The sequence below is a fragment of the Mesitornis unicolor genome, unplaced genomic scaffold (assembly GCF_000695765.1).
Source record: "Mesitornis unicolor isolate BGI_N332 unplaced genomic scaffold, ASM69576v1 scaffold17305, whole genome shotgun sequence".
In the NCBI taxonomy this organism is placed as follows: domain Eukaryota; kingdom Metazoa; phylum Chordata; class Aves; order Mesitornithiformes; family Mesitornithidae; genus Mesitornis; species Mesitornis unicolor.
Window position 1 is genome coordinate 14858 of NW_010187681.1, and position 14371 is coordinate 29228.

General features: G+C 40.0%; 1 protein-coding gene across 1 annotated transcript in view; it reads right to left on the reverse strand.

Annotated features, from left to right (window-relative positions):
* Positions 1–14371, reverse strand: part of CARD11 (caspase recruitment domain family, member 11) — a gene marked incomplete at its 3' end in the record, with an annotated part of 40241 nt that overhangs the window by 14773 nt on the left and 11097 nt on the right. Inside the window, exons 2-6 of the mRNA XM_010185541.1 lie at positions 4778–4990; positions 4023–4160; positions 3348–3673; positions 1905–2084; positions 1593–1600 (exon numbers count right to left, since the gene is read on the reverse strand). Coding sequence (XP_010183843.1) covers positions 1593–1600; positions 1905–2084; positions 3348–3673; positions 4023–4160; positions 4778–4990 — 865 coding nt within the window. The remainder of the gene's footprint in view (positions 1–1592; positions 1601–1904; positions 2085–3347; positions 3674–4022; positions 4161–4777; positions 4991–14371) is intronic.

Genomic DNA, 14371 nt, shown 5'->3' on the forward strand with positions numbered 1-14371 from the left:
TGCAGGCAGAAAAGTAACAAAATCAGTAACAAACAAGAGGAATAGAAAATGAACATGGTGTTGCAATGGGAAAGCAGAAGAAGAGATGGACATTTGTTCATATTTTAAAAGAGTGTCAGAAAAGATGAATAAAGGCTGTCTTGCTGTCAGAATAGCCTGATGAAGGAACTGTTTTACTGTTTTATTGTACTGGCTATAATTTGATCCATTTTGGATGCAGTGACAATTCTTCACTCCAGGCCCTGCATTCAGAACCCTTCTCTATTAATCAGCTCTCACTGAGCACAAAAATCACCCTTTGCCAAAGAGCAGGGCCTAAGAAAACATCCAGGGGAATTTTAAAAGCATGCACAGGCTTTGCAAGGCTGTGCTCAGAGAATATTAAACATGCCTGGAGTAGCTTGCACCACTGCTTCATTTTCTGTAGTGTCCAGCAATATTTCTTCTTTCAGTTTTAAAATTAACAAGATTACCAGAGCAGGTTCCAACACATAAATTGCCATCCAAAATTAACCATAAATGGAAGATGAAAAAGACATAAAATGCAAGCAACTGATATGCATGTTTATTTTTAAAATACCTAGACTAAGCTGGAGATTTCAGTGACATTTTGGATACCTAATATTTCTAAGTATATCTGAGTACTTCTAAAACAAACTGCCTTTTGTTTATTTATACTTTCATTTAGGAGAATTTAAATCCTATTTTTAGCTATTTCACTATTACTTCTTTGTCTCTTTAGGTGCTGTAAGACTATTTCAATTAATATAAGAGATTCTACACAGACCAGAACTCCAACAACCTTCAATACTACACCCTTTTCCAACCTCTGCATTGGATTTGTGTTAGAAGTAAGAATCGTTAGGCGATGCTAAAGGCTACAGCCATTTCTGAAATGCATTCTATCGATAACTTTTTAAGTGTCATTTTAAAATGCCACAAGCCTTTTCCAGCAAAGTGGTAAGCACTCTCACATGTATCCTAATATTTGGCTAAGCTCTTCACAGAGTAACACAGTGCTAATTTTGCGGCATATCATCATTCTTCCCCATCTGCCCAAATAAAGGTTAGTTAAGATCCCTGCGCAAGTTACAGCAGAGTTCTCAAGGCATTCTGGTAACCAGTGACCACCCAAGCAGAGAAACCTTTATTGTCCTCTGTTTCATTAAGACCTTTTATCCCAGAGATGACAACAGCCTAGAACAGGGTACACAGAGCCACTGTCAGAAATTTCCAGGCTGCTGTTTAACACAGCTTTGTAGTGACAGAGTGGTACACAGAACCACAACGGGACTGAAACACGGAGCTGAATGCTCAGCAATTAAACAGCTGCAGTCTGCACCTTGGAAGAGCCAATCTCTTATGTACGGCATGATTTATTAGATGACAATTTTTTTTTGGTAGAACTCCTCTTGCATGTGTTTGTACAAGGAGTACTACAGACAGCTGGGAGCTGCATAACCAACCTTCTGTTCTTCCAAACTTTGCACTTATGCTCGCTGTAACCTTGGAGGTAGAGGTGTCACCCAACGCTTCCTAGCATTATATCAGGAGTATGTGTTGGGTTTGAGGTAAGGAGTGGTAGCAGAGACCGTGCCACCTCCTCTTGTTCATAGTTACCAGTTGCCCTGTTACATATTTAGCTCCCTGCCCCTTACTGAAAACATGTGGGAGATGTCACCACCTGCTGCTTCTCTGTCCCACTCTCACAGCCTCCTCCAGACACTTACATCCTGAAAAGTAGCCACCAAGGCAGGCTGTGAGGAGATGTGGGGTATGGGAGGAGAGTGTGGGGGTGCCTGGTGGTAAGGAGTGGTTGAAACCTGCTGAATTCATCATCTGGGTAAGCAGGAGGGGTAAGCTGAAGTGGCTGGAATTTTAAATGTAGCAATCCGCTTTAGTACCTGAATGATAGACTGTAACTCCTGTATTTTAGTCTTCATCATCTCATTTTCTCGCTCCAGCTCCAGAACCTGTTCCTTTTTGGGTCGGTTTTCAATATCATTTTTCAGCTTCAAAGACTGGTTCCTCTCCAGCTTGCATTCCTCTTCTACCTTGTTCAAGCGATGCTTCAGCTGGTCTATCTAGAGCAGCCAGGGAGCAGTGAAAAGGAGAAAGAGGAAAGGAAAGAATTTCCTAGCTCTGGTATTTACTGCTCTGAAAACACTCTCACTTCCAGGTGAAAACATACTGTCATGGGTGGAAAAAATATCTTCAACTGTGAATGCTAACAAGCAGCAGATTACTGGGTGTATGTGCATGCATGTTGAAAGTCCACAGTTGAACTGTTGAACTCGCAAGCAGAAGCCTGCTATTTGCCAGCTACAACTAGTTTGGACTGGTTGTAAATTTTGAGAACATCTGGACTAAAAAAAAGTGTCACATCCTCAATCCTCCAATAAATAAATAGATATGAAACAGAATTTACACTTAGGAGACTGACCACACATTGTGCTTTTGCACAATTTGGATTAGGGAAAAAAGAAGGAGCTTTGAGTTATGGATAGAAAAGAGAAAACAAAAATGTGGCTTCAGACAGGAGGGGGCCTGATGATGATCCTGGCTGGAGGAAAGATTTGGAAGTGGGGAAATATCCTGGAGGTCAGATTGATACATGGGGATGAAGGCCAGGGGGTGCCCAGGGACCATGGCCAGTAACACTTGTGACTGGTGACTGCAAGAGGCTGCACAGCACGAACTAACAGGACTTTCTGACCAACACCAGCAGGGATCTCCCTGCAGGGAAGGGATGTCAAGCCCAAGAGAAGGAAGCAGCGTGGTGGGGGAGTGAGCAAACAACTGTGTGAAGAAACAAAGTGGGGCAAAATATCTGATATCATTGGTTCAAAAATGAACCCCAGTGTCCAGATCCATGATGGGTGGTTGTTTACTCCATCTCGTCTGTGACACACACACAAGCATGAATTTTATGGCACTTGAAGCATTTCACTATATTTTTCTAAATGGCCTCAAGCTGTTCTAATGCTCTATGTGACACTTTTTGAATAAACCACCAGCAGCTGTACTGCAAACCTGGATAACAGCCCCAAGATATTATTAAGCCTGAAAAGCTAAAATTGTCTTTTTAGCAGAAAGTGATGTTTTTAAAATTTTATTTTAAGTATGTTATGTTCTGTTAATCCATTACAAGTAAGTCAGTTTTCTGCCATTAATACTCATCACTGCAGTTGGCATTCCTGTACAGTGATGCCTCTTATCACCTGGATAAGCAATGGAAATGACAGCTGTACACCTTTCTGCTGTCAGAGGTTGTCTCATTTTGCCTGATGCCACTGGCATCCTCCATTGCTGCTCCTGATTAAAGCAACTCAGAGCATTTAACTCACCTCTAACTGGAGGTCTCGGCTCCTTATCACAGCCATGCTCTTCTCGTCACTCAGCTGGGCATATCTCATGGCCAGATTGTAGTTCTCATCTTTCACCTTGACCAGCTCATCATTGTAGTTGTTCCTCTCCTCCTTCATCTTGTTGTATCTCTCCTGGAAGGTCAGCAGCTCTATCTTGTTCAGTTTTAGCTGCTTTCGTTCATCCTCCAACTGGCGAGACTTAGCCAAGAGTTCACAGCGCTGCACATCTTTTGTCTTGACTTGCTGCTGAAGCTTAATGATCTCGTTCATTAGGAAATGGGTAAGGCCTTCATGTCCCTCTTCCACTGAAAATGTTTGAACAGCTTATCAACTTCTAATAAAGCAACTCTATATTAAGTAGAATCAGCAGAGCTGAGTAAGAAACCAATGTCCCACAATATGTACAAAGGTGCAGAATAGGCACAAATACATACTTTTGCATATGTGTTCTTTCAGCCTCATTCAGACAACAGATATGTTCCTTTTCTTTATACATTACCTGCTGCTAGCTTGTTTTACACTGAAGGGGGCTGGAAAACTGCAGAATGCTATTATGAGAATAGGTTTTATTTCCATTTCTTGCCTGAAAAATCAAACCCGGCCTTCAAGATAGTCCTTATTTGAACAGGCTTCTTTGGGACTGAATCTACTCACCAACAATAGTGGAAAATCTCCGTGTAGGTTCTTTCCCTGTCACCAGTTTGTAGAGTTCAGGGTAGTAAAACTCTAAGCTCTCCAAGAAAACTACGTAGCCCCTTTGGCCTTTGGTGTGGAGGATGTCCAGGAGTCGGCCTAAGCACAGAGAACAGAGAGAGAGGTGACACACAACACTGTGAACAGCACAAGCAAGCACTGCAACCCCGAAGTCAGATCTGTTTAAGGTTCATCTCTGCCACAGCAACATGTTGTAGAAAATCTGTCTGATTAATTGAGTTCAGCTGAACTCATAAAGTAATGCCACGTATTCTTTATGTTTGTGTTGATCGTTATTCTGAAAGAGTGCAGGCAAATTGGTCTCTGGAAGAGAAATTTCAACAGCCATGTTGCAGCCTTAAACAGGCAGTACTGAAATGCTAGGATGGCAGACCCTTCGGTGACAAATCATGATGCACGGCAAGACAGCTGAAAACCTACTCTTGGAATGGCACTGGATGCTGCTTGTGCTAACTGAAATATTTGCCAAGGCTTTGATGGGAATATGAACCCCAAGAGCTTCAGTCTGCACAGCATTGGAAAGAATCACTGTTATCAAAACAGCAGCAGCAGATTCCCCTCTTTACATTAAATCTGTAAATGAAATATAGGTTTTCTATTTGATAATCTGTAATTTGATACAGACTCCCTCCAAACTTAGCAAAATAACACTGTTCAGATACGGAAACAGATGCAGCCATTCACAAAATAATTACCTGCTCGGTTAATTTTGGAGGGCAGCATAAGTGAGTTAAGCACCTCATCCTCATCTTGCTCATCGATGACTTTGCACTGCCGTAAGTAGGGGGTCAGTTTGGCAGGGTTGATGTACCGGCTCAGCATGTGCCGGTTGCATTCTACGTTCTCCCACAAAGCTTCCTCCTCATCTTTCAGTGTCTCCAGGCAGTCATCCATCTCTGGCTCTCCTCCTTAAGGGAAACAATCGGTGCATGAACATCAAACAGGACAGTTTCTATTCTGTTACTTTTTGTGCTTCCATGTCACATAGCTTGGAATCACTTCTGACCAATGCTGAATTTTCCCTGTATTGAAACTGTTTGAACTGAAGTGCAGCCTGTCCACAGCTCATCTGGAAAGTGACAGTTTAGAGAAGTGCTATCTTGAGTCTATGAATGATTGCATATTGCTCTCTGGTGATGAATCTGCAGCTCAGCTACCTCCATGAAGGTCTCTACAAGTCAGAGAATCCCTCTTTGTATCAGAAGCAATGGTAAAGGACACAGTGCAATGAAAGAAAGGGTATGAACATGCACAGCTCAGAACAAAGCAAATACTTGCTGCAGGCAACTAAGGCTCTCATTCTCACCTCCTTTGTTCCTTGCAGCTGTACTGATTTGAACCTGCAGTTTTTCCTACATATATGTGATGAGCCAACACATGCAAATGACTGCACCACAAGAACAGTTAACTCCTAGGCAAGCAGTTACGTATGTCTGCCTTCTGCAGCTGTGTATGCATTGACTGATATATGGGCATGAGTGCAAGTACCTGTGGATTCAGACCTTGCCTTTCTCCACAAGCGGATCAGTGTGAGCACTGTATCACTGAGGTCTGAAAATGTTCTTGACTCATGCAAATGTTATCATATGATTTCTGAGTGCTTGCTAGGCAATTTCCTGCCAACTCCTAATTTGTAACCACCTCATTAGAGAAGGTTACAAGGCAGGCCATGATGAGGTCAGAAAATTTGTACTAAAGTTGAGAGTAAAGAAACTTTATAAAAATCTTTCCGTCTTAATTTTTAAATAAATGTTAACCTTTGAAACAAGTATCATTTTTGCATTCTACCTCTCTCAAGGTCTTGTGATCCAGGTGGCATAATGAAGATAAGCTTCTATTTCAAGAGTTATATTACAACATCAGAGACCAGGGTATGAATGTGCAGCTCCTAGGTCATACGAGATGAGAGCTATGCTTTATGAGACTTTGCTGGTAATCAGTAACTACAGACCTGAAAAGCAACACGTTGTTTTTCTTGGACCAGCAGAGTTCTCTCCATTGTGTTATAATTTCCTCAGCTTCCAACTTCAGGAACTGCAAAGCAGTCTGTGTTACACTGCATATTGCTGGGTAAAACCAGCCATTAATACGTATAGCCAGGGGCTATTAACTCCTCACTTGGAAAACTAAAAACAAAAGTGCTAATCTGCTAAATAATGTGTTTGTCAGTGTTCTATTGTAATGAAATACAGAACAGTTCTACAAAAATGTGTGTTCTGTGCTTGTTGCTTTCAAAGGCCTTTTCAAATTGTCCAAAATGCCAGGCTAGGATTCAATGAGAAGAACTGGGATGGGTTTCTCCTGTTATGGACGTGTTAGGGGAGTATTGCCAGGTGTTTTGTTCTCCTGCACTCCAGCAGCTCTCCCAGAGTTCTTTTCTTTGTAGTTTCATATCTTAGGAACCACTTATTTACTATTTGCTCTGCTGATTGCACACAGATTTCATTGTTCCAGTGACCGGTATTAAATTGACTGGGAGACACAACTGTCCTCAGAGGGCAAGGAAGACCAGGACTGCTCAGTGGGATCCAGAATCATGGGGGAATGGTTGTAGTTATAGGAAAATCTCTCTGGTGTTATGAACTCCTCACAAGCTGGATGAAATTCTTACTGAATGCCAGTATTTACGTGTAGTAAAGATGACAGTGCAGTAATGAGCAGTATAAAGGTAAAATAATAGAAAAAGCTATATAAAGTAGGTAGCAGTGGGAGGAATGCTAAAGGTGAAATAGCTTCATCTGAAGCACACATACATTCTCATGAACCTTACTCTCCACCACTTATTCTGAAAATAACTGTATTTCACTTCAAAGATGAATTTAACAAACACTACATAATTGGAGAAGCTGAACTTTTGGGAGTCCAAGGCAGTAAAGCAGAAGATCACACAGTACCTTAGTCATCTTAGAGACACAGCTATCTATTGCATCTGAAAAAAGGTGTGTTGAAGGCCTTTCAATTTTGGGAAGAGTACCAGGAAGCTCACAGATATACCTCAAGAGTGTAAAAGAAGCGCTTGCCTGGATTTCATAAATTGCAAGATATCTTGTAATCTGCTGCACCGAACCAGAAATTATTGCACACAGTCAGCAGTTCCCTCAGGACATTAGTAAGGATTTCTCCATTAAATGATTCAAAGAAGAGTTCACTCATCACTGTAATTCTCAACATGAATTTCTCTCTTTTTACCTGACATTAAAAATACCTTTATCAAATGGTCCCTCGTGTATGGGCATAATACATCTATACTGTTATTTTGGGGACTTAATGTTTAATGGGAAAGTAATAAGTATATTGCATGAGTGGCTAGGATTTTTAAAAGGAGATTTCTGGTAGCAAACTCTTGGTAAATATAGTCTATTATCAGGAGCAAGCCCTTAGAAACAACATTTAGTGGAGTGGTCCCTCATCGCTATGTAGGAATTTCAGAAACTGCATTTTCCTTTCTCCTTCACCTTGGAAATGCCCTACCAGAAGCACAGCTAAGCTGTCTCCACTCTTACTGATGGCCTCTCAGGGCTTGCTGCTGTGTAACAGGGAGCACTCCTCTCATTCCTAGTGCCTGGGGTGTTGCCTCTGTTGTGTTTTGTTCACCAAACTGGTCTGAAAGGATAACCCCCAGGTAGCCCCACTGTCTTATGGAGCTATTCCAGTGGCAATAGCAATGGACAGCTGATATTAGTACAGCAAAACCCAGATGTTTCAGCTGAAACCAAGAAACATATTGTATTAGTGGCTTTAATTTTAAAAGATTTTCAGTAGCAGATGCATTTTCTATGTGTTTAAAAGACCTTATTCCCTATTTCTGTTTTCCTTCCTGTGACAATATTGCAGAAAAGTTGTTTTCACATGTAAAATTAAAAATGACAGATTTAAAGTGTTTTGAAATGTGTAATCACTTATTTCATCCAATCTTCATTACTGTTTTCTAGTTTCTGCTTCCAGCACCTCTCAAGTTGTAACCTAACACATTAAGAAGTTGCAATATGCCACAGAAATACTATGGCGTCCATTACAACTCACGGGTGCGAAGTCACAGCCTTGGACTGACTTCAACAGACATTAACCGAAAAGAAATAAGAATCACCACAACAGTTTAAAAATTGCTCTCCCACTGCTTCTTTCAGTAGTTAGTATATGACATAGCTTTTAACTGCAGGAGATCTTAACCCAGTAATAATCTCAGCTAGTCCCATCTATTTCAAAGGTCTCTGTAGATGCAGACAAAAGAGAATCCCTTTTTACATTAAAAGAAACACACTGCTCCCCTCATCTCCTTTTTTCTCTCAGGGACTATCCTTCTCTTGGCTGTTACACACAAATGAATCTTTCTATGTGTTTGCTATTTTTTGGTTGTATTTTCCAACTGAACAAATCACCTTGCAGTTAAAGCTGTTCTCTGCTCTCACTCAGACTCCACACTTTCATACATCAGTGATGCTCTCCACTGATCAAGGGAATAAAGCCCGCAGGCTTCAGAACCAGGGGGTCTATAAAAGTGCTCATCATCAGGTCACATCTAAAGCTTCATTTTTTGTGATTCATTTCAGGGTGGTGCAGAAATTAACCCTTCAGCCGTTTGCATGCCCTTGGCTCTCAGTTCTTGTCAGCCTGTTGATACCAAGGAATCGCCATGGAGCAGACTGCAAATGCGGCTTTCAGCTAGGTTTTCTGATTTCTTGGTATCTTCTTTGTGAAAGATGAAAATAAAGGTATTGTCTGCATACAGAGGAGGAAGTTTATTTTGGAAGAGGCGATCTATTTTAATGTTTTAGACTTCTGCATTTGTCACAGATGTTCACAGGCTGGCAGTATTCAGAAAGAAACCACAACACACAAAATGTGCAAATCATAAGTAAATAAGAACAGAAGCATATGTTAAATACTAAATATGTTTATATAAAACAGGAAAGGATTACCTATAAATTATCACACTTTAAAGCAAAAATAAAGATGAAAGTAGCACTTTAAAACTGTGTACATAATTATCCTCAACCTTTTCAGGGTATTTTATTACATCCTCTTTCTATGCATATCTCTAGATTTCATGGGGCAATACCCTTTCTCCCTCAAGTTTGTGTAGCACTTCACATGATAAAGTATAACAACAGGGTGATTTTCTCAAAAGCTGCTTGCATGGATATGTGCAGATTTGCAATATCAGAGAACCACAAAACCACAAAGGGATTTAGAGCTATTTTTAATTTTAGAGGAGAGTCACAGTTTAAAGTGTGATAAGGAAATCATATTTCTTTGCTTAAGGACAGGAGAGCTCTATTTGCACTCCTGGCTTTCTGAAATGCTGAATACCAGCAGTTTCCAATTATGCTGGCAGCACTGCTGGATGTTCTATGGTACTGACAACCATTATAAAAGGCTTAAACATTGATTGAGAAGACTAGATTTGCTTACCTATACTTTCACATTTTTTTCTATACAGGTGCCTAAATTTGGACTCCCAAAGGCAAGGAGACAGAGTCTTCATCTGCCTTTAAGAATTTGCACTTCATATGCATTCCTTCTACCTCAGTGTCCTCATTTGGAAACAAAGCTGATAAAAAGTATTTCATGACAAGGTAAGACTCGTTAATTAGTGACTGTAAAGCACTTGGAACCGCCAAGATGGTAAAGCCCTAGAAAAACATTTATTAGCGCAGTTTTATTACTTCAGATTTTGCAGGCCTCAGAATACTTCCTGAAGCCAGCAGCACTGTTGAATGGACTGGGCTGTATTTCTGGTTTAGGTCACAGTGGCTGCATATAGAAAGAACCATTCTGTATATATCAGAACTCCCTCTTTATATAAAAGGTTCAACCAGCTTACTGAATGCCACAGTTCCAATAAAACATAAAAGAAAAATATAGAATAAGAGATACCAAAGTAATAGAAGAGCAGAAAGCTTTAAACACATAATAGGATTATTTTCACACAACTGTATTCTGTTCAATTCCATTGAATCAATCCTCCTGTAACACACCACCTACAACAAAACCCCAAAACATGAGTAGACTTGCAAAGCTTCAGTGAGGTAAAGCTACTTCTTCAGCAAAGCCAGATGATAGTCATAGTCATAAATACTACTCCTATTTTCTGAACAGAAGAGAGACACAGATCACCAAAACAAACTCCCTAACTGGCTCAAAGGGCTCTGGAGGCACATTCATCTTGCTTCTACAGGCAGAAGAGGGAAAGCAAATTTGCCTCATTTTCATAACTATTGGCTCAAAATCCAAGTGAGAGAAAAAGAAATGGAAAATTCTATGATGTTACTCTAGTTCTGTATCTCAGTTCTATGAAAATAAAGAAAGCAATAGAATAAATCAGAGATTTGTTTCTAATCACTATTCCTGTCCTAAGAGAAGAGGGCCAGAAGAATTAATAATACAGGAACTGCCTTTAATTATCTCTTCCTTTGCCTTTATCTACTCTTCTAAGAATAGGTCCATATATAGCTCCATCTCGGAAAAAAATAAAGGGTAACGATACATAAAACACAGATCAGTTATTAGCATTGTTAGCCAGTACACCCAATGGTTTGCTTAATATCACCTTAACCAGATACCACTGTATGCAACAAAGACACACAAGTTTTTCAATATTGCAGGATAATATTGCTCAAGAGCTGAACAATTCTTGCACTGAATTCCACGCTTAATACATTTAGCTTTTGTCTGCTTTTGAAATGGCATCTAAAATTCTAGAAAATATCTCTCACTTTCTGTATTTTCACATTAAGAATACAGTTTCGCCCAATGACATAGTGTTGCAAAAGACCTTAATCCTTATTAGGATCCTGTCGTAACCTGTTTCATAAAAGGCTGAGACCTATGCTCTCCCATGTTGCACTCCATCCTAAGAGAATATCTGAAATCTGTCTTCCTCCAGTCTTCGAGCTTTAGAACTTCAGAGCTCTTATCATCTTATCACGCAGGAAGGAAACGACTAATTTTATCTCAATAGCAAACCGACAGCAGATTGTGCTACCTCAGACATGCAACACCCAATCAGATTTGGTTGTAGAACATATATTACCAATAATAAACAAAGAAAATGGAAAAATCCTCCTCTACAAATAGCTTAACCAATGTTTTGACGACTTTCATTTTTCTGTGTGTCACTATTTTCTACATACAGTGAATGAAGATGTTTCTTGCTCCCTCAGTAACAGACTATCTAAGCACTACTGATAGGGGAGCCAATTTAGAGGGTGGATTCATCTCACAGATTTGAATTATGCATCCAGTTTAACTGGGAAATCTAGTTCTGTAGCGAATGGAAAACGGTCTGTTGCAAACTTCATCCCACCTTTTTATTGTTCTACCTTAGAGTGCCCTCTGAAGATTGGTTTCTAGTTGTGAATAGTTGCTTAAGTTGCCTCTAGGGCCAATGAAGAGAGATTTCTTTCTTCAGATGGCAATGACCACACTGGTGATTAGATGGCTAATATTCTGTTTTCCCATATTTTTTAAGAATCTGATACCCAGATTTCAGAAACTGTTAGTACTACCAGTATATAATATAATATATGATATAAATATAATAATGATAATATACATGAAAGTTTCTGAGAGATGAGAGAGGTGAACAATAAGAGATGGAGAGAAAAAAATGAAAAAAGGATAGAGAAAGATGAGATTTGGGAATGAAAAATGGTGAGGTCAAGGAAAAAAGAAATACAAAAAGGGAACAGGAAAAGAAAAGGAAAGTTAGAGAAAGGGGAACTCAACAAAATGAAAGTGAGGAACAGAAGCGAGACAGAGGTGAGAACAGGAAAGGCCTTAATAAAGGCAAACGGAAGGAATAAAAAAGTGGGGTGTAAAGAAAATGAAGGGATAAATGGTGAAGGCCCTGCCACAAATCCTGACACATTAGAAATCAGTGTTAGTTCTGAGCATGCAAATCAAGATAATGGCACAATAATTCAAATAAATAATTTACCACAGGAATTCAGTGCATCTATTTTAAAGGATTTGCAAAGTAGCAGTGGAGAACTGCAAGCCTGACATTTAATAAATGCTTTAACCTACACACCCTCCATCCTGTTACACATGATGATGAGGAGGACAACAGAAATCACTGTGCTAACGCAGTACAAATACGTTTACACATCTGGCCTTTTTTTCTTGAGTGCAGCATTAGCTACTGACACGAGCATCTCCTTTCAACTAATGCGTGCCAAAAGGCAAGATCTGAAAAAGAAGCTGTCGTCCTCAGGGTGCTGAGGGCTCATGAGAATGCCGCTCCAACAAATGCTTCACAAGTGATTACCAGGTCCAGGTTAATTTTTTCTTGAGACTGACTCACTCTGTTTTTACAACAGATAATGAGATTCTCACCAGTTTAGGAGGAGGAGGCACGACCGGGGGCGAGCATATTGTATGGTGTGATTAGAAAGAGTCTTGAATCTAAAACTTTAAGTTTTCAAAAAATGCAAATGGAGTTGATGTTCATAGGTTAAGTCCCAGTAAATGTGCATTCACATAACAAAAACCAGCACATTTTTTGGTACAGCGAACCAGTGTTCATAAGGGATTTGCATAAACTGAGCTACAAAAGAACCTGGTAAGGACAAAGCTTCATTGGCTGATACATAGATATGAAACTCTCACAACCCTCGCACAGATAGCCTGATTCTCATCAGTGTTATTGACACTTCATTTCTATTAATACGAGTCACATAAAGCAGGAAAAGAGAAAGAAGTGTGACTCTGCCGTAAAATAATGCTATTTAGTCTGTTTATATGAAAAGCTGACACTTTCTACAAACTCTTACACTACATGAGTTTAAAAACCAACAGAGAACTCTCACAGAAGAACATCTTCCATGCAGTCAGATAATGATTCCTTGTAAGTGACACTCTCATTCCCAAACAGTCAAAGGATAATGCGGAACACATTAGATGGGAGGACTGCACTCTGGTTTAACAATCTCCAAATTCAGCAACAACTGACAGTAAATGCATAGGCCATTCTTACAACAGAAAAGGTTACACTCCAATCTTCAATACTGTCAGATAATCTCACTGTAATTCACCATTGCCCAAGAAAGTTTGAAAATAGCATTTCATATATTAAAACATGACAGGAAAAGAAGACAGAACTCTGTATCAAGAATCCTACAGTTAGTCAAAATAGACAAAATACAAAGCATGAACAAATGAGAAGCCAAGTCTCATAACCCTCGTATAAAGATCAACATCAACAAATACTACTCCAAACACATAAAAAATAACCCACATGCAAACAGTTTACTGCATCAGAACAGCAGCATGCATTGACTGTGATGAGAATAAGTGCATAATAACTTAAATGCACTATGCAAAGGTATAATAGCTCCCCACCTAGCTCTGGGAAGACTTATTCATTCATGTGTAGCTCTTAATTGCTAACAGCATATTCTGTTGGGTCAACCACTGTCCAGTCTCCTAAGGGTGATGACTCCTGTGATTCACATATACATTTCATTCATTTTATGTAAACGCACAACTTTGTGCAAATACAACGTCTGTGACCTCTTTGTAACTATTGCTTTAAAATTGACCTTAATTTTAAAGAACAGACTGCTGCCTTGCATTTGAGTGTGGCTTGAAGAATGATATCTGCACCTAACGTAACAAGTACTTGTAGTCTTTCCACCTCAAAGTCACTGGAAGCAGTAAGCTTCACTCCTAGTCACAGATTGCCATAGCCCCTGATGTTCTGCTTATTGACAAAATCCTCTGTCCTTGTGAGCTTGCTTGAAGCTGCATGAACACCGCAGCCAGCAGAGCACAAAACACACAGCAGACAACTGGATGCCATTTGACAAGAAAAAGTCTACAACAGATCACAGGCAGCCTGGCCTAGGAAGGACAAAACCTCCCCAAGAATGAGAAGGAAGTAGCTATTTTACTGCTGGAAATATGAATTTTCCTTTCACGTGGAAATGGTTGCACTTGTTTTATGAGCAGATTTTTCCCACTTATGCTTTCTGGTCACCTCCTTTTCTTGTTGCTCTGTGCCCTCTCTCTTCTTGTACCGGTGTTGCGGGACTGTGTCACATAGCTCCGGAAACATACACCCACCATCGTCTCTCTCAAACTTACTGTCTATATATAGTAGATAGAAAGGTGCTGGGGGCTGCCTTACTTCCCTTTTCTTCCGAATGGAGGTTGTGGGCAACTTTCAAATATGACACCATTGCAGAGGAAAGTCTTAGAGGAAGTGCTCTCATAGCCACAGAGAGCTGTGTGCTCTGCTTGGAGGAGGAGAGACCTGAGGAGTACCTCAAACAGGTCCTCCTTTCCTG